At 49.2% G+C, this 26814-nt stretch overlaps 1 protein-coding gene across 8 annotated transcripts in view; it reads left to right on the forward strand.

The window, feature by feature from the left end:
• The window catches only part of RNF213 (ring finger protein 213), a 116810-nt gene that overhangs the window by 58055 nt on the left and 31941 nt on the right, over positions 1–26814 (forward strand). For all 8 annotated transcript variants that reach the window (XR_006890683.1, XM_046676527.1, XM_046676525.1 and 5 more), the window contains 20 exons: positions 1259–1476; positions 2526–2666; positions 2776–2940; positions 3687–4842; positions 5370–5563; positions 5752–5907; positions 6779–10387; positions 11964–12100; positions 12483–12578; positions 13671–13789; positions 14816–14935; positions 15486–15613; positions 16074–16221; positions 16484–16622; positions 19323–19514; positions 20391–20536; positions 21496–21650; positions 23047–23253; positions 23594–23775; positions 24662–24782. Coding sequence is in view for 7 of the 8 variants with exons in the window: in XM_046676527.1 (XP_046532483.1) it covers positions 1259–1476; positions 2526–2666; positions 2776–2940; positions 3687–4842; positions 5370–5563; positions 5752–5907; positions 6779–10387; positions 11964–12100; positions 12483–12578; positions 13671–13789; positions 14816–14935; positions 15486–15613; positions 16074–16221; positions 16484–16622; positions 19323–19514; positions 20391–20536; positions 21496–21650; positions 23047–23253; positions 23594–23775; positions 24662–24782 (7529 nt within the window). In the remaining variant the exon portion in view is untranslated. The remainder of the gene's footprint in view (positions 1–1258; positions 1477–2525; positions 2667–2775; positions 2941–3686; positions 4843–5369; positions 5564–5751; positions 5908–6778; positions 10388–11963; positions 12101–12482; positions 12579–13670; positions 13790–14815; positions 14936–15485; positions 15614–16073; positions 16222–16483; positions 16623–19322; positions 19515–20390; positions 20537–21495; positions 21651–23046; positions 23254–23593; positions 23776–24661; positions 24783–26814) is intronic.

A 26814-nucleotide genomic window follows, 5' to 3' on the forward strand; every position in this document is an offset into this window, starting at 1 on the left:
TAGTGGAAGAAAGTAGGAATTTTATTATTGCACAGTGATGAGCAACGAGAAAGGGCAGCTAACGCTAAAATCCCAAACTCCCGGAAAGCTAAAAGGAAGGGTTTTTATTTGGGGTTTTAGGTAGGGGAGGGGGAGCATATGGCCTTGCTGGTCAGAGCTTTCCCACCAGCCTGTCTTTGGCCTTGAGACTGCTTGCAGAGAGGAGGGAGCCCATGACCTTGCTGGTCAGCAGCTTTCCCACCAGCCTGTGTTTCTTTGTGGGGAGGAGATAGTCCAGGTGCTTGTCCTTGATGGTGTCTGTCTCCATGGAGGATGGTGGATTCTGGAGCCAGGAAGCCAGAGAGTAAGCAGGGAATGAGTGTTTTGGTTTTAACCCCATATATGCTGGATTTAATGTGGGGAAACTGCATTTAGGGCCGGTATCAGACAGACATCTGCGTTCTTGAAGACCATGTGTGGCATATACCTCATTGGTTGTTGGTAGAATCTCTGTCAGGACACTGTTTCTCATGTTCTGGTGTAAAAACTTCCCTTGGCTACTTTCCCCCCTCTGGATGCTTGCTGTGAACAGCTAGGGGTCATTTGCCTAAAAACCTTGCCCCCTTCAGCTTTTTCCTTCGGTTGGTTTTCACCGGGGGCCGAGGCCAGCTCCCGCTCAGGGAGACTCAGTTACGTCAGCTCATCAGGCTGTGCGTTTCTCTTCCAGCTGAGGGTTTGGCAGCCTTTTGAGCTCCAAGGCGTAGGCGGCTTTGGCGGAGTTGATTCATAGAGGGGAGAAGCAGAGGTGAGGCCAGGCGCAGGAGGTGCTGGTGTGTGGAGGGGCACGGCTGCCTTCTCCCCTCCGGAGCCTGGCCATGCTCGTCTGTGGGCTCCTTGGCCCCCGGTGATGTGCATTCTCTGATTAGTAACCCAGAGAGAATGCTCTCCGTTTTTTGTCGTTAACTGTCAGCATGGTACCTGGCAGCGGAGCCTGTTTCCTTTCTATGAGATGGTGATGTGTGGATTAAATGCACAAGGCCCTCACATGCCTTGTGGTGGGCTGGATGCTGCTGCTGTTCAGTAGGCTCATGTGTTGGTTGGTGGTGCCGACATAAATGGCAAAAGAAAAGGTGCCCCGGATTTTTATTGAAAGCAGAAAGTGGATCAAACTGTCAAACTCCACTGAAAACCCATTTAAAGCTGCAATAAGGTTTGTCCAGGTTTGAGTGTCCCACCATCATGGCGCAGCCTCACGCTTTCTGCCTCTTCTCGCCCCAAGGCATCAACGAGCTGAAGGTGTTTGTGGACCTGGCTTCCATCTCGGCGGGTGAGAATGACATCGACGTGGACCGGGTGGCCTGCTTCCATGACGCCGTGCAGGGCTACGCTCCTCTGCTGTATAAGCTGGACACGAGTGCAGGTTTCGACGAGTTCATGGAACAGGTGAAAGAACTGTGGAAGGCTCTGGAAAATGACCAACACCTGCCCAGTAAACTGGTAAGTCTCATTTCTGGCTCCAAAGCAGATTAGGTTTCCTAGAGCCTTGCTTAGCAGCACTGGGGCCTGCTGGCCTCGTCACACACTCATGTGGTAGGTTTTACGCAGCCCTTGAAAATGATGTTTCGAAGCATTTTTCCTTCACATATGGAAAGGCTGTCTCTATCTTGTCATGTTAGAAAGTGGGATACAAAGTTGTGTGTAAATAAGAGCAATTTCTGCTATGCAAAATGTATTGGAAAAAAGACAAACAAAATATATTAAAATGTTACCAGGCGTTTTCTCTCAGTGGTGGTAATTGTCACCTAATTCCGTATACTGTTTGGTATTCCCACAATTGGTATGGATTAATTTTTTATCAGAAAAAATTTACATTTCAGTTTAAGTGAACCATGTGCGCCAGGGACCGGGCAGACCGGTACCAGGTCACTTGCTTAACGAGCAGAGAGATTGTCAGGGTGGCTGGAGCTCCGTGAGGGGTGAGGGAGGAAAAGAAATGGAACGAGCAGATAGAGCTGTTCTCTCATTTTTTTTCTGCTGGAAGCTCACGTCCAAACAAAAAGCCTTTGTTGCAGAGTTTTCCTTAATTCTTCTGACTGGACTTGGGGACCCCGAAAGGACACTTAGAACATAAGGCTGCACAGCCCTGTTATACCCAGCACCTCCCCTGAAGCTGGGGGCCCGGCAGAATGAGGCTTTCCCAAGGAGAGCGGGGTTTGTGCCTTTCTACCCTGATCCATGTATCCATAAATATAAGCCGGGTCCTCCACGTGCTAGCCAGGCACCAGGCGCTGGTGGGGATGCGGGCAGACAGCCCTTTACGGAACAGCAGCACCGGGTGACCAGTTTGCTGAGAGGGACAGGCCCAACCACACAGGAGTCGTGGGCAGTGGGTCAGGAAGTCCTGCCCTGCGGGGTGACTGTGCACTGAGCCGGAGAAGGGGAGGGGGGGTTCACTCCTCGAAGGTGCAAGTGGGAGGAAAATGCAGGAGGAAGAGAAAGATGATCGCTCAGACTAGTGCCCATTTTCTCTCCTCCTGTCTCAACAGCGTGACTCTGCCAGGAACTTGGAGTGGCTGCAAACAGTGAGGGAAAGTCACGGGTCTGTCGAACTCTCATCCTTGTCGCTGGCAACAGCAATCAACAGCAGAGGCATCTATGTGATCGAGGCACCCAGAGATGGCCAGAAGGTGAGCCACCACACATCCCAGGCCAGCTGGAAGTGCGTTTACGGGCTGCTGTAAACGGGGGGGTTTCTGCCTCCAGAAAAGCAACTCCTAAATGTGTACTATGCTGCAGATTTCCCCAGACACGGTTCTGCGTTTAATCCTCCCTGAGAGCCACGGGGACCATCAGGACCTGCGAGACTACTCTTTAGAAGAGCTGAAGGAGCTTTTGAACAAATTGATGCTGATGTCTGGCAAGAAAGATCACAAAAACACTGAAGTAGAGCTGTTTTCTGAGGTGAGGAGTTGTCTTTAGGTTGGAGCGAAGCAGGTATAACCTCATCTGTTTGGGCTGAGGCCCCTCATAGCCAAGCTGACTGAGAACCTAACAAGGTTTGGGTTTGGATTTAATTGATAGGAATCGCTTGACTTTTACATCCATGGAGAGTGGAGCCAGCGGCTGTCCTCCACATTTGCCTGTAATCCAAATTCATGACCCCGAGACAGGTCTGAAGTATGACAGCCCCTTTGGTCAGTAGTTGCTTCCTGAGATCCATAGACCGATTTGTCAGTTAATCTACTACACTGAAGAGGAGAAAACCCAATGGATCGTTCTTAGAAAGAAACTTAAATTGCTTCACTTATTCTGTAAATTAGCAAGAATTCAAAAATATTTAAAGATTTAGATGGGCATCCTTCATCAAAATCAAAAGTAACCACATTGATAAAGCCTTGTTGGTTAGTGTAACAGTCTCTCAATTTTATCATGGGTTTTTTCTTTAAAGTTCATTTGTGCTTTATAAATGATATCCTTTATCTTTACAACTTACTCCTTCCTAAAGAGAGTCCTCTTCTGAGGCCAGTTATGTAGATGAGGGAGGAAGGGCTGCTGTGATCAGTCTCAAGTGTTTGAGGTCACAGTGAGCCGTGGGAAGACATGAGCTCCAGTCCTTCAAACTATAGATCTGTCTGTTATTCTAGGCCAATGTGTCGCCTCCCTGATACAGCTCTGTGATTTCTGCCTTCTCGTTCCATTTACAACAGGTGTTTTCCAACGTGCAGAGGCTCGTCCAGTCCTTTATAAACCTTTACTCTGCTGGAAACATGCTGTTCAGGGCTTGGGTGGCTGAGGTGTACTGCGCCCCCCGGAAGGGCGTGTCCATCCGGATGGACTTCCGCCTGGGGCTGGTGAGCCTGCTGACGGGCCGCGGGCCGGTGGCCAAGCTGCTGGAGGCCCTCTGCAGGCAGATGGAGCACTTCCTGGATTGCTGGAAGGGGTTCGTGGCGCAGAAGCGAGCTGAGCACTTCTACCTCAACTACTACACGGACGAGCAGCTGGTTCACCTGAGCACAGAGCTCAAGAGAGAGAAGCCCAGGGATGCCACCCTCACCATGCTGTCCTTCATCAAAAGCAACTGCAGCCCAAGGGACATCCTCCGGGCCTGCAGCGGGCCCGATGGCAGGGCCACCAGTCACCAGGGGAGCGCGGTGATTGAAGAATTGCGATTGACGCTCTCCTCTAAGTTGGGCCTGCTGGACAAGCTGAGGGTCATCATGGAACAGTCGATGACATGCATGAGTGTCTTCCTGCCTCACTGCCTGGACCTGGAGGCCCTTGGCCACTGTCTGGCCCACCTAGCGAGGATGGGTGGGCCTCCCGTGGAGCGGCAGCTCCCAAAAGGCCTGCAGGTCGGCCAGCCCAACCTTGTCGTCTGTGGCCACTCTGAGGTGCTGCCGGCCGCCCTGGCCATCTACATGCAGACCCCAAGCCAGCCCCTGCCCAGCTATGACGAGGTGCTGCTCTGCACCCCGGAAACCACGTTTGAGGAGGTGGCGCTGCTCCTGCGCCGCTGCCTGACCCTGGGCTCCTGGGGGCACAGGGTGTACAGCCTGCTGTACGCAGACCAGTTGAGCTACGATGTGGCCTGCCAGGCGGAGGTGCTCTTCCAGAGCCTGCGCACGCAGCGCCCCCGGGAGGACTACCAGCTCGTGATGGTCTGTGACTGCGAGCGGGAGCACTGCTACCTCCCCTCGGCCTTCAGCCAGCACAAAGTCCTCTTCACTCCCCAGGCGCCCCTGGAGGCCATCCAGGCCTACCTGGCACGTCATTACCGGGTCCCAGAGCAGATCCCTTCGGCGGCCGCCGTGTTCAGGGACCGGATGTGTGTTGGGATCGTGGCCTCGGAGAGAGCGGGTGTTGGTAATGATATCTGCTGGGGTGGATGGGTCCCACATGTCCCAGGGCCACCTGATGGCCCTTCTCTGCCCCACAGGGGTGACTCAGATGAAGCCCTTCTGCAAGTTGGGAAACTGAGTCCCAGGGTGGTTTGACTCACCCGAAGTTGTAAATCAGGCCTCGTCCTGGAACGGGACGCCCTTTCTCACCTGGTTTCAGCTCAGGCGATTCCTGGGAGCCAAGCCATCCCCTTCTGTGCAGGCTTCTCTGCAGTTTCCTCTGCCTTTGTAACCACATTGGCCACTCCAGGGTGGATGTGGGTTGTGAAGCAGGAGGAGGTATAGAGTCAGCCCTCAGTATCCTGGGGATTGGTTCCAGGACCCCTGTGGATACCAAAATCTTCAGATGCTCACGTCCCTTAGCCAGCCCTCTGTATCCGAGGGTTGTATCAGTTCTGAATTTTTACAGAGGTGACTGGAAGTGAATCTTTCTGGATTCTCTTACTCTTTGTCCACAGCCCTACACCTAATTTCCATATTTTAACGTTACAGGAAAGTCTCTCTATGTGAAGAGGTTGCATGACAAACTGAAAATGAAGTTTCTTGGAAAAAAAGTGCCTCTAAAGGTCATTCGATTGATCGACCCTCAGGTGGACGAGAATCAAGTCCTGGGCTCCCTCTTGCCTTTCCTGGACGCCCAGTATTGGACGAGACCCATGATATTCCACTTCGATGTGACCTCTTCTGTAAGTGCCCCGGGGTTCCAGATGAGTGGCTGCATCCTGCCCTGCCTCCTCCCCCGTATAAAGAATTTCTTCTTCCTACGTGTATTGACGCTCAGTGTCATTGTATCAAAGAACATAAGAAGAGGACGTAGGGTTGAGAGGACGGATTGCCCTGTAAGTCTTTACAAACCAAGCATTTCTGGCTTTAGGTGCAGACTGGAGTGTGGGTGTTTCTTTTCAAACTCCTCATCCTACAGTACTTAATGGATATCAATGGGAAAATGTGGCGTCGGAACCCGTGCCATTTGTATGTCGTTGAAGTCTTGGAAGGGAATCCAGCACCGCCAAAGAGGCCTTCGAAACTGGTGTGTATTGCAGGTGTTCCGCAGGACTGTGGGGTAGGGGCTGTGATGGGGCCTCGCGATTCCCCACTTTTGCCTTCAAAAAGCATCTGAGTGCAGTGTCTGTAAAGACACATCAGTCTTTAAGCTTGTCTTTTTAACGTCTGCAATAAAAATGCTCTTTTCCTAATTAGCAATGTCTTACATCTGTTTTGTTTGGTCAGGGATTGCTGCTGGATGTCTGGGTTAGTTCCAGCTGTGCTCTGATGCAGTAAATTCATCTAGTGAGAGAATCTCATCTCTCTTAATGCCAGCCAAGATGGGAAGGAGACTTTCATCAGATAAATTTCTTTTTTTTTTTTGAGGAAGATTAGCCCTGAGCTAACATCTGCTGCCAATCCTCTTTTTGCCAAGGGAGACTGGCCCTGAGCTAACATCCATGCCCATCTTCCTTTACTTTTTTTTTATGTGGGATGCCTACCACAACATGGCTTGCCAAACGGTGCCATGTCCACACCTGGGATCCAAACCGGCGAACCCCAGGCCGCTGAAGCGGAACATGCGCGCATAACCGCTGCGCCACCCGGCTGGCCCCTCGTCAGATAAATTTCTTAACAAAAGTTAGTTTTGTGCTCACACACGCACATGCGTAATGCAGATTCAGTTTTGGGACGCTGGGTAGGAAAGGACTTCCCAGCTGAGGATACGGCTCCCATCATGCCTGAATGTACCAAAGACGACAACCTATGCAAAAAGGAGTCTATAGAAATCACTTTATGAAAGGTGATTTTTCCTAACAGTCCATCCGTTGTAGACCATGTGGAGGGTTGAAATGAAAAAGCGTTTTTTTAGGAAATTCACTTGTGACCATTTTATTCATGTCTCTCCTTTCCAGAACACACGTGCCCCTCAGATCAAGTTTCTTGACATCTTCCCAAAAGTCACCTGCCTGCCTCCCAAGGAAGTGATAGGCATGGAGCTGAATCCTGAGCGGAGCTACAGAGAGCCGGGAATGGACCACAGGGAGTTCTGCAGCGAAACTTTCCAGAGACCTTACCAATATTTAAAACGGTTCCATCAGAAACAAAACCTTGACACGTTCCAATACCAAGAAGGCTGCATTGAAGGCACCCCTGAGGAGTGCATCCAGCACCTCCTGTTTTACTGTGGCGTGATCGACCCGTCCTGGGCAGAGCTCCGGAACTTCGCCCGGTTCCTGAATTATCAGCTCAGAGATTGTGAGGCGTCTCTCTTCTGTGATCTGAGTGTCACTGGAGACACACTGAGGGGCTTCAAGAAGTTTGTGGTTACCTTCATGATCTTCATGGCAAGAGATTTTGCCACACCAACACTTCACACATCGGACCAAAGCCCAGGGAAGCACATGGTCACCATGGAGGGGGTCAAGGAAGAAGATCTAGCCCCTTTTTCTCTCCGAAAGAAGTGGGAATCAGAGCCCCACCCATACGTGTTCTTCAACAGTGATCACACGTCCATGACATTCATAGGTTTCCACTTCCAGGACAACCAGAATGGCAGTGTGGACGCCGTCGATCGCCTGAGTAGGAAGGTGATCAAGAAGGACGTCATGGCAATGGGACTGTACCGGGGGCTGTTGCTTCAGAGGGTGCCCTTCAATGTTGACTTTGATGTGCTGCCCAGACATGAGAAACTTGAAAAACTCTGCCTGGCATTAGGGATCCAGTGGCCCATTGACCCTGATGAAACATACGAACTTACAACAGACAATATGCTTAAGATCCTTGCCATTGAGATGCGGTTCCGGTGCGGGATCCCTGTTATCATCATGGGAGAAACTGGCTGTGGGAAAACCAGACTCATTAAATTCCTTAGCGACCTGCGGCGTGGGGGTGCTGATGCTGAAACCTTGAAGTTGGTCAAGGTCCATGGGGGAACAACGGCAGACATGATCTACTCCAAAGTCAGGGAGGCGGAACAACTTGCCCTCCTCAATAAGGACCAACATCAGTTGGATACTATCTTGTTCTTCGATGAAGCTAACACAACAGAAGCTATAAGCTGTATCAAAGAAGTCCTCTGTGATCGTACTGTGGGCGGCGAGCCCCTGGCTAAGGACTCTGGTTTGCATATCATAGCAGCCTGCAACCCTTACCGGAAGCACACCCAGGAGATGATCTCCCGCCTGGAGTCAGCTGGTTTGGGCTACAGGGTTAGTGCAGAGGAGACGGCAGACAGGCTTGGCTCCATTCCCCTGAGGCAGTTGGTATACCGAGTCCACGCTCTGCCACCGAGCCTGATTCCTCTGGTGTGGGATTTTGGACAGCTGAATGACACCGCAGAAAAGCTCTACATCCAGCAAATTGTCCAGAGACTGGTGGACTCCACTGCAGTGGGTCCAAACGAGACGCGTGTGATCGCAGAAGTGCTCTCTGCCTCTCAGGGTTTCATGAGGAAAAGAAACAATGAGTGCAGTTTTGTGAGCCTCCGGGATGTGGAGCGCTGCGTCAGAGTTTTCAGATGGTTTTATGACCACAGTGAGATGCTCTTGTCAAAGCTGGATTCCCTTTTCTGCGAATCCAATGTCAGCAGAAACGACTTTGAGAGAGATCCTGTGCTCTGGTCCCTGGTGCTGGCCATCGGGGTATGCTATCACGCCTCTTTAGAAGAGAAGGAATTGTATCGGAGAGCCATTTCCAGGTCCTTTCCAGAACCATATAATGACAGCAAGGTTATTCTGGACGAGATAACGCGAACACAGGATCTTTTTCTGAATGGTGTGTCTCTGAGGAAAACCATCGCCAAGAACTTGGCTTTGAAGGAGAATGTCTTCATGATGGTTATCTGCATTGAGCTTAAGATTCCTCTCTTCCTGGTGGGGAAGCCCGGCAGCTCCAAATCTCTCGCCAAGACCATTGTGGCAGATGCCATGCAAGGCCAGGCTGCTCCCTCAGACCTCTTCCGGAGCCTGAAGCAGGTCCACCTGGTGTCCTTCCAGTGCAGCCCACATTCCACCCCACAAGGCATCATAGGCACCTTTAAGCAGTGTGCTCGCTTCCAGCAGGGGAAGGACCTGCAGCAGTACGTCTCCGTGGTGGTGCTGGATGAGGTGGGGCTGGCGGAAGACTCGCCCAAAATGCCCCTGAAGGCTCTGCACCCACTGCTGGAAGACGGGTGCATTGAAGACGATCCTGCCCCCCACAAAAAAGTTGGCTTCATAGGCATTTCCAACTGGGCCCTGGACCCTGCCAAGATGAACCGGGGTATTTTTGTGTCACGTGGCAGCCCCAACAAGAAAGAGCTCATAGAGAGCGCCAAGGGAATTTGCTCTTCAGAGCCCCTCGTTCGAGAAAGAATCCAAGGATACTTTGAGTCCTTTGCCAAAGCCTATGAAACAGTGTGTCGGAACCAAGACAAGGAATTCTTTGGGCTCCGTGACTACTACAGCCTCATCAAAATGGTCTTTGCTGCTGCCAAACGTTCTAACAAAAAGCCTTCCCCACAAGATATCGCACAGGCCGTCCTTCGGAACTTCAGTGGCAAAGATGACATCCATGCTGTGGACATTTTTACAGCCAATTTACCTGAGGCAAAGTGCTCAAAAGAAGTCAGCACCATGGAGCTGATCAAGCAAAACATGTACGGTGATCTTACGAAGGAGCCGGGCAGAGAGCTGGATGACACCGAGTCCCGGTATTTACTGGTGCTGACCAGAAACTACGTGGCCCTGCAGATCCTGCAGCAGACGTTCTTCAGCCAGGACCAGCAGCCAGAGATTATTTTTGGTTCCAGTTTCCCCAAGGATCAAGAGTACACTCAGATCTGCAGAAATATCAACCGCGTGAAAATCTGCATGGAGACCGGCAAGATGGTGATGCTGCTCAACCTGCAGAACCTCTACGAGAGCCTGTACGACGCGCTCAATCAGTACTACGTCTACCTCGGGGGCCAGAAGTACGTGGACCTGGGCCTGGGCACCCATAGGGTCAAATGTCGGGTTCACCCGGACTTCCGCTTGATAGTCATTGAAGAGAAGGACGTCGTCTACAGACATTTTCCCATCCCACTTATTAACCGGCTGGAGAAGCACTATCTGGATATCAACACCGTTTTGGAGAAGTGGCAGAAGAATATTGTGGAAGATCTCAAGGTCTGGGTGGAAAAATTTATAGATATGAAAACAGACCCGTTTCTAGCCAGACACCAATACAGCCCTTCTGACGTCTTCATTGGCTACCACTCAGACACTTGTGCCTCTGTGGTGCTCCAGGTCATAGAGAGGCTGGGTCACGGGGCCCCGACTAATGAATTCTACCGGAAGGTATCTGACGAGGCCAAACTGACACTGCTGAACTGTGCCACGCCTGACGCCGTGGTCCGGCTGAGGGCTTCCTCGTTGGGCTTGTCCACTGCACTCTCTCTGTCACGAGAATACTATGCCAAGCAGCAGCATAACTCCTTTGCAGACTTCCTTGAGGCTCACCTTCACACGATGGATCCGGGACGCCATGCCGTCTTCACAGAGGTGACTATCTCCCGTTCTACCCTTGTCCTCTTTCACCTCAGGGTCCTTGAATCCCTAGCGTCAACAGTTCAAGATTCTTTCCAAGTCAGTGTATAGGAAGCGTAAAAGGATATGTTGAGACTTTTGGTTCCTCTCTATGTTAAGTGTGAGGAGACCCGTTTATAAAAGTTCGGTTGAACCAGATGTGAGTGCCTGTTTCTGTGCAGTGCTGTGCTGATAGTAGCACTATATACCACATTCACTTCGACAGATGAAGTACCACATCTGAGTACTGCCTAAGGGTGCTGGGGATACAAAAATGAGTGTCACAGTTCTTGTCTTTGGTCAGCACACAGTGTAAGGTGCAAAGACAGACCCACAAACGGGTGCCGTTGGTATCATGCAATGATGCCGCCCACAGAGGCAAAGAGGAACAGCGCAGATTAGGATGGGTGAGATGACGTCTTTAAGAGGTTATCCTCAAGCTATTGTGGAGGATGGTGGGGAAAGTGTTATAAGCAGAGGGCCCTACTTGACCAAAGTTGTTGAGGTGTGAAACAACAGTCTGTGCAGGAAACCAGGGGCTGATCATTGATGGAGTTAAAGTTCAAGCCCATGAGTGCCTAGAGACAGGGTGAGATAGAGTGGGAGAGGCTTCGTGGAGGGCCTTGTCGGCGGCACTAGGAGCGTGGTCTCTTCTGTACAGAGGGGAGTGATGGAGGGATGTGTGTTGAGACTCGTCCCACTGCCTGGGAAATCGGGGAAAAAGATCTGCTAAAAGACTATCATAGAAAAGATATATCAGTAGGAAGGCTGCTATATCAGTTCAGTCAAAGTAGAGGAGCAGATGGATGGGTGGAATTGAGAAATAGTTAGGATGTAAATTGGCAGAGCTAATGACTGATTCCGCATAGAGGCTGTGAGATGGAGGAGTGACTCCCTCGGTTCTTCTTCAGATGGCTGGAGGTTTGGTTAATCACAGTCCAGTGACGAGCAACAAGTTTTGGGGAGGCAATGGCAAATTGCATTCGGGGCAGACATGTCTACCATGCTGTTGGATATAGGAGTCAGATGCTCAGTGGTTGGCCAACCTGGAGATAGGGATTTGGGCACTGCGACATCAGCACGCCCTTAAGGAGTGTTTTGGTTATGCTGTGCGGTGCCATCCAGTGGTGGAGAATTGATAACAGCTGTGGGAAGGAAGGAGGGGTTAATGGCTAATTCCACCTGAAAGCATGAAGCAAGATTGCGAGGAAGAAATGGCATTTGTGCTGAGCCCTGAGGCCTAGTCAGAATTTCCAGTTGGGACTAGAGCAGGAAGAGACGCTAGTCCAGCAAGGAGACTCGAAAGCATCTTAGGGACAGGGGGCGTCTTCTCCCCAATACCTTTTGATCCCGTGGGTTCTGTTTTCCTCAGCGCTGCCTTCTTTTTAAAAACTCCTGGGTTGGGATTCTTTTCCATCTGTGTACAACTGCACAATGCTGAGCCCATAGAAGGCATTTGCTAAATAGCCTCATAGTTCTAGGATTTAAACCTAGCAGACGTGCAACCTTTCCTTGAATTCTAGCAAATAATTTGCCTTTCCTGACTTTGCAGATCACCACTTTCTCCAGACTGCTAACCAGTCATGACTGCGAAATTCTAGAGTCAGAAGTGGAGGGCAGAGCTCTGAAACCCACAATCCTGTCACTGCAGCAGTTTGACACCGAGTACTCCTTCCTCAAGGAAGTCCGGTGAGCTCCCCGTCTGCAGCCCGCCCCCTCCGTCCTCAGCCCTGACCACCTTGCATTTCACCTGTGGCTATAATAACCACTGGTGTCCCCAGCACTGGACAGTGAACATGGAGGACATGTGACTCTGAACAGGGTAGTTGTTAAACCCTCCATCTCATCCTTATCTTCTGCGTGAACGTCCTTCTCTAAAACCAGCGTCCTGGGGCTCATCGGGAGACGTTTATTCATCTCTTTCTACTGGTTTGTCTACTCACCTTGCAGAGGAGAGCCCACCTGAATAGCTGTTTCCATGAACCTTTACGTTTCCATATCACTTTGGGGAATTTTACCACCCATTTTTTAGGACAGAGAACTCACTTGGACCATTTCCTTTTTCTTTCAGAAACTGCTTAAAAAACAAAGCCAAATGTAAAATCCTCATTATTCAAACAGATTTTGAAGATGGAGTTCATAGCGCTCAGCTCATCGCCTCAGCTAAGTATGTTTTTGTTATTTTTCTCAGAAACCACATAGGAAAAGCAAAATTTATTTTTTGCTAAAGAATTTCTTCCCTGAAAACAGTATAGTATCAGAAGAAACATAGAAATCAAAATAAAATTGATTTTCCCTTTTTTTTAAAAGATTTTATTTTTTTCCTTTTTCTCCCCAAAGCCCCCTAGTACATAGTTGTATATTCTTCGTTGTGGGTCCTTCTAGTTGTGGCATGGGGGCTGCTGCCTCAGCGTGGTTTGATGAGCAGTGCCGTATCCGCGCCCAGGATTCGAACCAACGAAACACTGGGCCGCCTGCAGCGGAGCGCGCGAACTCAACCACTCGGCCACGGGGCCAGCCCCTGATTTTCCCTTTTAATTCCCCCAAATGTGGGCTAGAGAAAATGAAGAAAGAGAAACAGAGAGAGAAGAGATTAATAACAATACAAAAATGGTAAAATGCAAGAAATATAAATAATAAAATATTAGGAGGATAATAAAGAGTATGCTTGAAACATATGTTTGCAGACATGTTTTGGTAATTATTAATTTTAAATTACACGATTTGAATTTACTGTAAGTTCAAGGGCAGTAACAGTATGTAAAAGCTTTCATTTGTATTCGTTGGACATTTTTATAGTGTTTGTGGTGGAAATCTGATACTTTAGAATTAACTATGTTCCCCTATTACTTAATGTTAAAATGAAGGTGATTTCTGGGCCTTTTGAAGCATTGGAAGCCATATTTCATCTCGTGGTTGTCTGTTCACAGAATTCTGTTTCTTGAAATGGAAAGTACCAGCCTCCCTCTTAGTAGCACCAGCGCAGCCCATCGAGTATTGCAAGATAAGGTTCCTGACAGATAAAGAAGGCCTCTTCAAAGCAGAGGGGCACGGGCCTGGGGAGGAAGATGAGCCTGCTAAGAGAGAACTTGCTCTCATTTTCTCATAAGAGAAGATAATGAGCACGAGGGTGTGAAATTTATTTAAGCTAGAAAAACATGAGGTTGAATGTGACAGCTCCTACGACACCCTTCAAGCATTTCACAACTTTGATTTTGTTTTTATTTGTTTTGTCTTTGCTTGTTTGTTTTTAAAATAGGTATTCTGCTATGAATGAAATCAACAAGATAGAAGGAAATGAGGGCTGTATCTTAGTCTATTTCATCACGAAACTGTCCCGGATGGGAAGTGGAACATCCTATGTCGGATTCCATGGAGGTAGGACCACGATATTAGTGAGTATGTTTGTTTAATGTTTGAGTTACTTCTAATTTGGCCCTATGGTGTACAAGCCTGAAATTAAAACATTCATGTCAGTCTCAACAATCTAATGCAGTTAGATTTCTTACCAATGGTTGCTGCCAAAAGCACTTATCTTTGGACTTGCCACTGCAACATATAGCATTTCCTTTAATAACTTGTAGATAAACACTTGATCAGTCTCTCTGGTTTCTCTCTTTTTATTATGGATAATGCAGGTATGATATTCCAGACTAATGTGATTGTGAAGGCACTGGTACTTTATGCCTATTTCTGGCAGTAGGGGATTGCTATCTTAAATTGCTCTCTCTCTCTTTTATTCCTGACGAATGGGTCACCAAATATTTATTATGTAAGAAAATTGGTATTCTAAAAATGGCAAATAAGTTTCTTTTAATAATTTCATAGATAATGGGAGGCCAGTCCTGCCACTGTCCCCTTTACTAATTATGATAAAACAGGTATAGTAACAAAAATGTAAGAGTCACAGGGGCCGGCCCTATGGCCTAGTGGTTAAGTTTGGCACACTCTGTTTTGGGGGCCCAGGTTTGGTTCCTGGGCGTGGACCTACACCACTTGTTGGTGGCCATGCTGTGGCAGTGGCCCACATACAAAATAGAGGAAAATTGGCACAGATATTAGCTCAGGGTGAATCTTCCTCAAGCAAAAAGAGGAAGATTGGCAACAGATGTTAGCTCAGGACCAATCTTCCTCAGCAAAAAAAAAAAGAATCACAGACCTTCTTTAGATATCCTTCTCAAGTCAGTCATTTCAGTTCTGAACACTGATGTTTGTGTTGGAGTTGTTGACATGTATGGCATGAGTCCCGTGGTTTCTGCATATATTCAAAGGTTTCGACTTTAGGGGACAATCATTCCTTCAGCAACAGTGTATTTACATGTCAGGACGTGGGGTGTATCCCTGCTGTGACTAACAGGGAGACCGGGAAGCCATGAGCGGATTCTGGTGGCTTGCTCCCCACAGGGCTGTGGCAGTCCGTGCACATCGACGACCTCCGAAGGTCCGCGCTCATGGTTTCCGATGTGACTAAGCTGCAGGGTGCGGCCATCAGCCAGCTCTTCAGGCCGGAAGGTGGGCCTGAGGGTAAGTCGTGAGCAGAGTCTGTGGGCATGCAGGAGGGCAGGAGCGCAGCCGGGGTGGGGGTTGAGCTGTGCCACATGCACTGTGAGAACAGGGCCACGGTACTTTTGTCACCTTGGGGTCCTGGCACCTGCCCCTCAGCAGGAGCCAGTCTGCTAAGCTGACTGACGACTAGGCATGGGGCACCAGCTACTACTTCCCAAGGCCAAGGAGAAGGCAGTATTTGCACATGAATAAGTAGGTCTTTGTGGAGGCGTAGGCTGTGGAAGTGAGTGCCCGTGGGATGAAAACGTCAGGCTCTGTCTGCCTTGGTTCCTGTATCAGCATCTGAGTCCAGGGTGGATGTAAGGTGTTGCCGCTGGTGGACCACCCTGAGTGGACGAATCAGAGGCAGATCTGTGTGACCAGTGGCCCCTCCTTTGGGGACCCCACTGGAGCTGGGTGCCAGGGAAAGCCTGGTGGTTAGAGCCCATCACACACCCCACAGACAGTGCTGCCGGTGCTCCCGTTCCGTCTTCCGAACAGTAAAGGATTGCGTTTGCTTCTGTTGCAGCGGAGATGGAACACAGTGCCGGAGCCCAGTGTGAGGAGCCGATGGAAACAGGGACTGAAACATCAGGGGAAGTGACTGAGGTGGAAATGGAAACGGAAAGTGAGACCTCTGAGCTGGAGAGAAGCAATGTGAGTTCTAGTTCTTTCTAGTTCTTTGGGCCCCCCGTGCTGCTGGGCTCCCCTCATGAGTGGCTTCTCTATGCTTTATTCTCCCAGGAGTCTGAGGAGTAGACTCAGCCGCTCAGGGGTTAGCCCGCACCTCTTGTCCCTCCACACTGCAGGTGTAGGTGAATTACCAGGACGAGGTCTGACACTGGCTGTCCTGACGTCTCCTCGTCAGTTTACTCTGTTCCTTGACCGCTGACTGAGTCCCCACGCGCACACGACCACCCTTGCAGTGGCTCTGAGAGCAGTCGTGCAAGGGCTGGTGGACAGCGGCAGGCAGGCCCGCCGCAGGAGCTCTGCCCAGCAAGAACCCCACCCTGTGTGCCCGCACGCCAGCACGTGGACCTCGGCTCCCGTGGGTGGCTTGGCTTTTACCCATCATGTAGGTGGCAGAAAGGGAAGGCCTGATTGTCTCTGTCAACAGACGCAGGTCCTGGACACCACCAGCCTGCTGAGGAGCTGCATACAGAGTGCTGTGGGCATGCTCCGAGACCAGAATGAGTGCTCCCAGCGCAGCGTGAGGAGGGTGGAGATTCTCCTCAGCCTCTTGAACGAAGACGACAGATGCAGAGGTATGATTGCCCTCTCCCGCCTGTGCCCCGGCATGGCTCCTCCCCAGGAGTGAGAATCACCCCACCTGCGTGCACCCTTCCATGGTGCGTGGAAGTGCCTGACCCGGCAGGAATCCATGCACACCTCTCCAGTTTTGCTCTAGACTTGGCCTGGCCAGGGACCGGCGGCTTCCCTTCCCCGTGCGCTGGGTCAGCCTTGCAGCGCCCACTGCTCGGCGCCCGTAGGACATGTGGAGTGCATGTCTCTTCTGCTCTTTCACAGCCGCTTTCTTACGGGTAGCCAAGATGCGCCTCTATGTCCTTTTGAAGAAGCAAGAAGAGAACTACCTCCACAATATGAAGGAATGGGTAGAGAGGGAAGCTTCGAATCAGGACGCTCTCCAGGAGGCAGGCACATTCAGGTACTGTGACCCAAAGAAGCCAGGACGTTCTGCCTTGTGGCAGCCTGGCCTGCAGCTCCTGCTCGTGCCCTCTCCCCAGCCAAGGAAAGAGGGCCAAAATGTTTGTCTGAGCAAAGGGGTCATTTGTTCCTGCAATGAGCATAAGATAGTCTGGGTGGTGGTTACGTGGGGGTTTGCTATCTCTTTTCTCTTCTTCTGTGTGTGTTTAAATTTTTTCATAATAAATAACAAAAAAAATAGAACATCTTTTCTTGTAGGATATAAATGTTGACCATCATGTCTGGTACCAGAGAAACAGATGCTGTTCCAGGTTGTTAAGAAGGGGATATGCAGGAAGGGAACGGAAATTATTTTCCTAGACCTACTGCTTGAAGTTATTTGATAACTGCAGACATAAGACCCCAGAGTATTCATTTACTGTCCATGGTCCTTTTTCTATAAAACCTTGGGCCTTTTCTCAGGACTAACCCATGACGACCTGTCTCGTGGAAGGAGGAGGGACTGACTGTTCTAGATGCCAGATGGAAGATTCAGTGCCCCAGTTGGCAGGGTCATCTTAGACCGGTCACTTCATCCCTCTGGCTCTCAGCCTCCTCATGTCTGAAAGAAAGTTTACCTCTTGCATAAGGCCCCTTGCGGTCCGACCTTCCCCGCCTGCCGGGTGGGCTTTGGGCGTGCTGCCAGCGCGCCGCCAGTGGGAGGAAGATGAGGAGCAACAGAGCCGAGTGGAAAGTGCGAGCTCCTTGATGCTCATTCATTCCTGTGGGAAGTTTTCTGCTTCTATTTTTTTCTCCAGTTATCCTTAATTTCTTCCCTAATTATGCTTTCTGAATAAGAAATTTTATGAGATCAGATATGAATCTAGAAATATTTTCCTTTCCCTCGGTTACTCCTTATGGATTTTACTGACTACTTACCTCGACATATTTCTTAACGTCTGTATTTTCAGCCTCCTCTTCAGTTCCCGAACTTCCCACATTTGCCAGGTGTTCAGAGCGGGATGGGCAGCCCCACCTTCCCTGCCCTGCTGTTTGCTGTGGCATTGGGACTGGCCTCATCTCACTCGGCCTCCTGCGGTTTCTGAACAGCCTCTCAGTCCAGCAGTCAGAACTCACTCATGTAACTCCCTGTGTCAGGGGTCAAGCGGAGCCCCAGAGCCTGCCGGTCCACTGTCATAGGCCAGTAGGGACTAACTCCATTCACTACCTCTGTGTTTTGGACTTAAGCCATTTGCCCTCTCGGGGTTAATAGTCCCGACTGGGATAGTCTGTATACGAGGGTTGTTCTGATGCCCAGTCAGCACGCCTGCGCAGGTGCAGCTCCCCTTCTCTCCCTGCAGCCAGCACTTCCTTTCATGTCTATGGTCTTCCACGCTTCCTCTAGTTGGGCATTTTTTCCTTAAATCAAGTGATCTCTTTGATCATTAGCATGCTTTGTTTACTCAATAGACATTTTGAATTGTCTGCAGGTTTCTGTGCACTGCATTGTTTAAAAAGTAGGGTATTTCTGGGGCCAGCCCTATGGCTGAGTGGTTAAGTTCTTGCGCTCCAGCTTTGGTGGCCCAGGGTTTCACTGATTTGAATCGTGGGCGTGGACATGGCACAGCTCATCAGGCCACGCTGAGGTGGCATCCCACATGCCACAACTGGAAGGACCCACAACTAAAAATACACAACTATGTACTGGGGGGCTTTGGGGAGAAAAAAGAAAAAGTAAAATCTTTTAAAAAAAAAGTAGGGTATTTCTTTTTATTCTTTTTACAATAGAGCCTGCATTTTTCTCCCCAATGTTAATTACCAAGTAGTAGATTTCTTATGCTTTACCGCAAGAATTTTGAAATGAATTCTAGTTTATTATTGTGTATAAACAAAATTATAGCAGCAAAGTATAATGTATTTAATATAAGCAATCAAATTTATTTATATATAAAAAATCTCAGATCTAGTGTGCAAAACCATTATCAACAAGAACTAAGTTCTAGATAAACACGTGCTTTCTTGCTTAACTTGATTTGAAAGGAATTCCCTTTGTGTGAGGATCTGCGAGTGGCTTGCTGCACCAGGGAGGGGGAGGGGTCTGCTCACCTGGTTCCGCTGCCTTCCGGGGATCCAGTCCCCCACCTGCAAGTGCACAGCTGCGTGGATCTCTCAGACGTCCTGTTCTGTGTGAGGAATCCTCTGCTGGTTAATGACTGTCCATTTGGTTGTAACTTAAAGGGGAGACACAAAGGGAACCACTCACACCGCCATGATGCTGATGTCGCTCCGAAATGAATTTACTTTGGTCTCTTCTTTATTATATTCTATCTACAACTGACTTTTTTTTTTTCCACAAATGAATTTGGTCATTGTTTTCTTTCTTTATAGAACCTAGATGACTTGTTCTGGAAAATAGTCATATGACAAAATAAAGCAAATGTACTACTTGGCCTTTTCAATGAAATAATTATAGTTGATTAGATGTAGAATTAAGATCTACTCCAGTTCTGCCCCTAGACATTTGCATTTGTGAGTCTCTCTTCTGGTTCTTAAAAATAGTGAAAATTTCCATTTATTGCTATGGCTCTAGTGTGGGAGTTAGGAGACCAGATGTTTTGTTACAGCCCAGGAAGGAGCAGACTGTCAGAAGGACGCAGGAATCCCCTGTGGTCTGTGGTCGCTCTGACGGGGCACTGGAGTCTGCCTCTCCTCTGCTCTGCAGGCATACCCTCTGGAAGCGGGTCCAGGGCACGGTGACTCCTCTCCTGGCGAGCATGATATCCTTCATCGACAGAGACGGCAACCTTGAGCTACTGACCAGGCCAGATGCTCCATCCTGGGCAAGAGATCTTTGGATGTTTATTTTCAGTGACATTAAGCTTCTGAACATTCCTCTTGTGACAAATGATACAAGGTGAATAGATGACTTTCTTTTTGTGGGAAAGGAAAAAGGTCATAACATAGCAGCAATCTTAATATGCTCTCCCAAGTATTTGGCGAAATGTGGGTATCGATTTTAGGATCACATTTAAGTTCGCTCTTTTCATAGCCTAAAGGGTTATGGCATTACAGCAACAAATGGGAGTTTATGAAGTTCTGAGAAATCTTTGTTTCATTCTCTTCTGGCTTCAGTACCCTGTTTCCAGAGCACTCGTTACAGCTAAAATCACCAGAGTCAGCTCTGTGTACACCAGAGAAGCTGTACTTAGGAGAGCCGTTTGATTTGTGTCACTTTTCCTGTTCTTCCTTCCGTGGGGGGAATCACACAGCCTACCCCTAGGCCTGATCTTGTGCAACTCAAGCTCAGCTGGCCACCCAAAAGCTTCCCATTTGGATTTCAGGGGGCTTCAGTTCTGGGGTGCAGGTTAATAAAAGAATATATGAATAAACGGAATTCTGAATCTCCAGTGGAAACACTTACTTAGAAGACAAGACACCGTTGATCATGAGAGAACGACTTGCTTCTGACAAGTCATGTTCTCTGTGTGTAGGTTTAGGGCCAGGGTAAGTGCAGGCCCCACAACACCTGCTTCTGCCTGAGACTGTGGGCAACTACTTGACCCCTCCCTTGGTTTGTTTTTGTTTTGTCTGCGAAGCAAAGAGATTACATAAGGTCGCCCTGGAGTTCTTTTATAAACAGAATCCCTGAGCTATAAAACAGACCAGTGGGCTGTCTTTGTAGCCTTTTAAGCACACTTGTTCTTGAGGATGGAGAGGAAGTGGCATCAGCGGTGGATCTTGTCTTGTTTCTTGAGCAACATGGTCTTTGTCTTCATTTGCCTTATTGCAGATCTAAAAGTGAGATGTCCTACATCATGGTGCAGAACTATATGAACCTTGCAGAGGGCTTCTACAATGACGTCCCATTTAGCTGGCGAATCAAAGACTATCTGGAAGAGCTGTGGGTCCAGGCTCAGTACATCACAGGAGCTGAAGGTGAGCCCAGGCACGTGGTGGAATGGGATACGTTCTGGCAGGAGGAGAGCCTGTTACCCCGTCGTGAGTCAGTCATTCCCATTCTGAGGCTTCTGGACAGCTAGGGCACAGGGCTCAGGAGATGTCCCATCAAGCCTTTCTCAGCAGCTGCTAGCGACTAGAATGGAATGTCTTTGCCCAAACTGAGCCTCAGTGCTCCTCCTGAACTACGTGGCGCCTTGCTCTGCTGTCGCACACATGCCAAGTAGTTTAGCCATTGGCGCTCCAGGAAAACCAGTGATAACACAATGCTTTTGGAAAAGTCATCTGTCATCCATGACATAATCTTTTCAGAGTTTAATTATAGCACTGCCTTTAAAAAATACAGGCCAAATCCTTGAAGATGAACTTACTTTTCTAGGTAAGCATTCTGCCACTTTCTCCAAACAAATTTGAAGCAGTCTGTCTCCTGAGGGAAGAGTATTTCCTTTTTCAAGTCCATACCCTAACGACACTGCTTTTCTGTGATCGCATGTGCCCGAGGGCCAGCCCCCATGCACGAGAAGGCAGATCTTTCAGGTTTGAGCAGCTTCTGGCCCCAGCCCCTGAAGAGCAGCCACTCACTCCTGATCCACTTGGGTCCTGAAGCCCATTTTGACTTGATGGACATGAAACTTGGTCTGTCTCAGATCGTTTGAGCCCTTTGGGGCTGGCTAGGCTGTTAGTGACCAAAATTTAACGTCGGTCCTGCCTCTGTTTCTGTTACTCCACTGGAAAAATGTCTGAAGTGTCTAGAAATGATCATAAAGTCAGGCAGCTGACTCCTCTGTGCCATGAGCTGATGTCCAACGAGGCTGATCCACCATTACTGTTGGCAGAGCAACTGCCCTTCACCAGGAGGAGCAGCGTGTCCTGAGCGAGAGGGAAGAGTCATGGTTTGCATTCTCACTCCAAGCCCTTCCTTGGTCTCCCCCCTGCAGAGTCGTCAGAGAAGCTGGTGGAAATCTTCCAGCAGACTCCTCTGGGCAGGTTCCTTGCTCAGCTCCGTGCCGAGCAGCAGCAAGAACTCCTTCAGTGCTACCTGCAGGACTTCCTTCTCCTGACCATGAGAGTATCCACTTGGGAGGAATTAAAGGTAAATCCTGATCTGGGGACGGGAGCAAAGCTGGTGTGATGTGAACTGGATGCAAACGTGAGAACCCTTCTTCAGCTGCTGAGACTGGTGCCATCATGTTTGTGGACTAGCACATGGTCTGGGAGGACTCTGGTGCCTGAAGATGCCGCTCATGGCCTCAAAAGGCTCTGTCTTAGATCCTCAGCTCACCACCCAGGGCCTCCTAAAACATGAGCTTTTTATTAACATAATAAGGACGTCTTCCAATTTCCCTGGTAACACCTTCTTTTGAAATGTTTAGAGTCTCTCGAAGCAAAATAGGTAAATACTTAACTGACTCCACGGCATAATGATAACTGAAATTTCAATGGGAAGACCGATACTTTTGATGACATAAAGATCTCAAATTTCAGTACATAAAAACAGAAAGTGGAGGGGCCAGCCCTGTGGCATAGTGGTTAAGTTAGTGTGCTCTGCTTCAGTGGCCCAGGTTTGCAGGTTTGGATCCCGGGCAGGGACCTACACCACTCATCAGCCATGCTGTGGTGGCAACCCACATAGAAAGTGGAGGAAGATTGGCATGGATGTTAGCTCAGGGCTAACCTTCCTCAGCCAAAAAAAAAGGTTAATAAAGTAGTCTTAGGAATTAATAAGAAAATACTCTAATTTCTAAAAATTGGTGAAAATTATAAAGCAACGATTAACAGAATAATTACACAGATATCCAGAATACATTTGAAAATGGCTCAGCCTCACTAGTAAATCAATGAAACATGAACAATTTTTAGATACTATTTTTTTATGTATCCATGTGGAAAAACTGATTTTTAAAAAGGCAGAAGTTCCTCCATTGTGAGCCAGCACTGTGCTTCTGCAAAACCACCTGGGGGATGAACTGAGAACCTTATAAAATCTGAACTGGTGATTCTGTCCTGAGAACGTTATGGGAGACGTGGACAACGTTTTATCCACAGGAATGTTCTTTTAAGCTTTATTTCTAAAAATGGAAAATTAGAAACAATTTTATTGTCCAATAATGAGGGTTGGAGAAATTAAAGTAGGGCCATTTGACTGCTTATTGTGCAGCCACTCCAAAGGATGTTCTTCAGGTGTACTTAATGATAGAGAAATGTTCGTAATATAATAAGTGGAAAAAAATCAGGAATACACTGTGATCCTAATTTGGGGACAACAGGGAAGAGCCATATGGATATAAAAATGCGTAGAAGTGGTGACACCAAAAAGTAAACTAGAGATAGTAATAGTATCTGTATTACTATAGGATACAAAAATAGTATCATAATTTTTAATTTCCTTTTTTGTTGTTTTTGAATAGTTCCAATTTTCCGCAGGGAAAACATCTCTTTTTTTTTTTGGTAGTTTACAAATTTACACTAAAAGCTCGTTTCCCACCCAGGCCCTGCGGGCAGCCCTGTTGTCCTGCATCCGTCAGCTGACGGCGGCGGGGCCGGAGGAGCAGATTTCCTTACCGTGGGTGCACCTGGCCTCCCAGCACTTCAGGAGCCGGCTGCAGAACTTCTCCAGAATCCTGACTATCCACCCCCAAATTCTAAGCAGGCTGATGGAAGCTCCGTGGAACCACGGCTTGGCTAGATGTGAGATGGTATGGCTCCTCTGGGGGCACTTAGTGCTCAGAGCCAGGGCTCGGCCTTCCTCGAGCGGGCGGGCGGGTGCTCCCAGCACCATTCTCGGAAGGACAGGCTTCTGGGCTGTGTTCCAAGTGGGAGACTTCACAAGCATATGTCCGTACAACTCGGATGTTAAGAACACATCTGACTAATGCTTCCTCTATCCCAAAACAATAAAAGATGAAGCTCCAAGCCTGGAACACAAGAACACACTGGCCTAACATCCTGGGCCCCTGGACTTAGGATTTAGAGGAGCAGCCGAAAGGGGGTTTGGGCAGGGCGGCTCAGCCACGGGCCTGTTCTCCATCTCCCCAGACTCTGGATGCATTTGCAGCAATGGCCTGTGCTGAAATTCTGACCAGGGACATCCTGAAGCCCAGTCCCCAGGCGTGGTTACAGATAGTGAAGAATCTGTGCATGCCGCTGGAGCTCCTCTGCTCAGATGGGTACCTGCAAGGCAGTGGGAGCGTGAGCAAAGGTGTCATCAGGGAAGTCAGGTGAGACCCAGGAGCCCGGTGCTCACTGATCCCTTCCCACATGCTCGCCAGGAACCTGCCAAGTCCTGGGAACATCAAAAACATACTCCTGGGGCCGGGCTGGTGGCGGTGGCGCAGTGGTTAAGTTCGCACGTTCCACTCAGGCAGCCTGGGGTTCGCCGGTTCGGATCCCAGGTAAAGACACGGCACTGCTTGTCAAGCCATGCTGTGGCAGGCGTCCCACATATAAAGTAAAGGAGGATGGGCATGGATGTTAGCTCAGGGCCAGTCTTCCTCAGCAAAAAGAGGAGGATTGGCAGCAGATGTTAGCTCAGGGTTAATCTTCCTCAAAAACAAAAAAAAGAAGGATACTCCTGACTCAGGAAGGAGTCCTTTCCTTATTCACTGCTTAACATTTGTTGAACCCTTTTTAAATGCCAGGCATCACACTGATGCTAGAGACACAAAGAAGAAGATAACTGCATTCAGGGAGTGCATGGAGTAATGCACGGGATAGAGAGGCTGGCGAATTATGATGATCCTTGGGAGAAATGCTGTGACAGAAGAGAGCAACTGGAGAGGACCTGAGGCAGGACAGCAGGGCAGGCAGGGCCGCAGAGACAGGACAAGCAGTCAGGGGACAAGTCATGTGCTGCCCTTTAAGGGTGAGGTGGGACTCACCAGGCACAGGCTGAAGCCAGCAAGTGAGACCCCCAGTTACGCGGAGCTGAGAGTGAGGGAAGGCGTGGAGAGCCGGAGGCGGCGGCTGTGTGGGAGCCCCGAGGGGCTGAGGCGTGACACCCACCCACCTCCACCCAGCTCCTTTGCCGGATCCGTCTTTCACCTCCTGTGCCTTGGAACTGCCTGTCTGCCCCTGCTTCTCCTGAGTGACACCGTCTCTTGACAGAACCCACTGGAATCGCATTTTTTCAATCGCACTCTTTGTGGAGCATGTGCTGCTGGGGACTAAGAGCCAGATTCCTGAGCTGGGCGGGCTGGTGACGGAGTACGTCTTCCTACTCAACAAGGTGAGTGCTCGAGCCCGGCTCAGCAAGCCGCGTGGCTCTGCTTCTTCAAGACGACGAAGAAACGAAGCCTAACCCGACATTTATCTGCGCGGGAGTATGTTCCCTTTCGGCTCTGACAGTTTTATCTGGAATTGCAAAGGAAAGTGATTTCTTCACTTAGGCCATTACAGTTTCCATGTTTAATTGTTTAATTATTTACCCTCTCCTGGGTGCTAAGTCAGGGTATATCATTTTATAGAAACCATCCATGCAGAGAATATGCTTGCAAAACCTTTGGGAAGGCTAAAGGGGTGGGCTCCACCCAGGCCTCCAGTGGCCCCAGACCCCACCGGCATCCTGGCCCTCTGGGGGAGCTGTCCACCACTGCCACAGTCAGGGACACGGGGATGCACAAGAATCCCGCTGGGGCTGTGGACTTCAAAACACAGTGCTGTGAGTGGGACCAGGGGAACAGGAAGCCCCGTGCCTCTGCCCCTCGACACCCTTTATAAAGTCAGCCACAGTGGCCACTCAGCAGAAGACGGCTTCTGCCTCACTTACCCCGGAAACTTCACACGAGGGCTCCCAGCAGCTTCAGCTGCCCAGCCTTTAAAATGCAGGGTGGCGCGCTGCAGGGTGGTTGACCTGGATACTAGGTTCCAGTCTACTTTCCCGTGACCAGCACATCAATGGCTGAAACAGAAGCCTGTCTCTCTCTCCTATACCTGTAGGAGCTCAACAGTCCAGGGCTGGTGTACCAGCTCCTCCGTGTCAGGCGCCCAAGCTCCTTCTGTCTTGTTCCATTGTCACCCTTAATATTGCAACTGCCACCTTGTGGTCTGAGAAGGCTGTTCCTGCTGTCACAAGCCATGGGACAGAAAGAATGGTCCCAGAGGGCACACCCGTTTTAAGAGCCCAACCCAGAATATGCACACAGCACGTCCGCTCATAGCCCACCACCCTAAACTTAGTCATGGCCTCGTCTAGTTGCAGAGGAGGCTGAGAAATCTCGAGTGGAGCAGTCTTGTGCCCACGTAGAACTTGGAGGTTCCTTTATAGAGGAAAAGTAGAGAGAGAGCCCTAGAAAACAGCTGGCACTCTGTCACCCTGCTGGCCCACACATACCCGTGACTACCCTTCTTCCCACACCGGACCACATGTAGCCTTTCTCCAGGTCTCACCCTGTCACAGGCCAGGACCCCCGGGTGAGGCACAGTCCTTTCAGCCAGGTCCAGTGTGGTTCCTCATGGTCAGATAATGTAAACTAAAAGATGGCTTATCTGGTCTCTGCATGCCAGCATGCATACATGCGTAGACTTTTGCACGTTAGGCCTGTGGGGAGACTTTTTGGCAATAAAATTACCCCAAAAACTTAATGGGTTTCTGGCTTATTTCCTTCCACTCAAATCCATGTGTGAGTAACCATAGCTGGAGATCTTCTATAGTTTGCTTCCATGCCTGAAGCCTGCCTTGAATTTACTGGCCTCATCCCCTCCAATTTAAGGACAGCCACCTTGAGGTCATTTGAAACAAGAGGCTTCGGGGGAAAGCATTGCCTGAGAGGCTGGTTCCTATTGTCTGGCTAGGAAGTCTTACGTGAAATTGCTTGGGAAGGCGTCGGGCCTCAAATCTTATCTCCTACTGAGGCTGCCTTTTCCGAGCTACTTCTTATAGTTATCCTGAATTAATAGTCAACAAAGCCTCCCACAGGACTTTGGTAAGAGCTGCAAAAAGCAGGCAATCACAGATGGATGTTCTGAGATGGTTAGATGATAAACAGATAGGTGGAAGGTAGTAGTAGACAGACAGGTAGATGATAGATGATAGATGGATGGACAGTTAGATACATAGATGATGGATAGAAGGATGGATGGATAGATAGATAAATGATGGATGGATAGAGAGATGATAGATGGATGGATATATATATATAGATAGATAGATGGTGGATTGATAGATAGAGAGATGATGGATGGATAGGTAGGTAGGTAGATGATAGGTGGATAATGGATGGATGGGTAGATAAATAGATGATAGGTGGATGATGGATGGA

This window comes from Equus quagga, chromosome 11 (genome assembly GCF_021613505.1).
Source record: "Equus quagga isolate Etosha38 chromosome 11, UCLA_HA_Equagga_1.0, whole genome shotgun sequence".
NCBI lineage: Eukaryota > Metazoa > Chordata > Mammalia > Perissodactyla > Equidae > Equus > Equus quagga.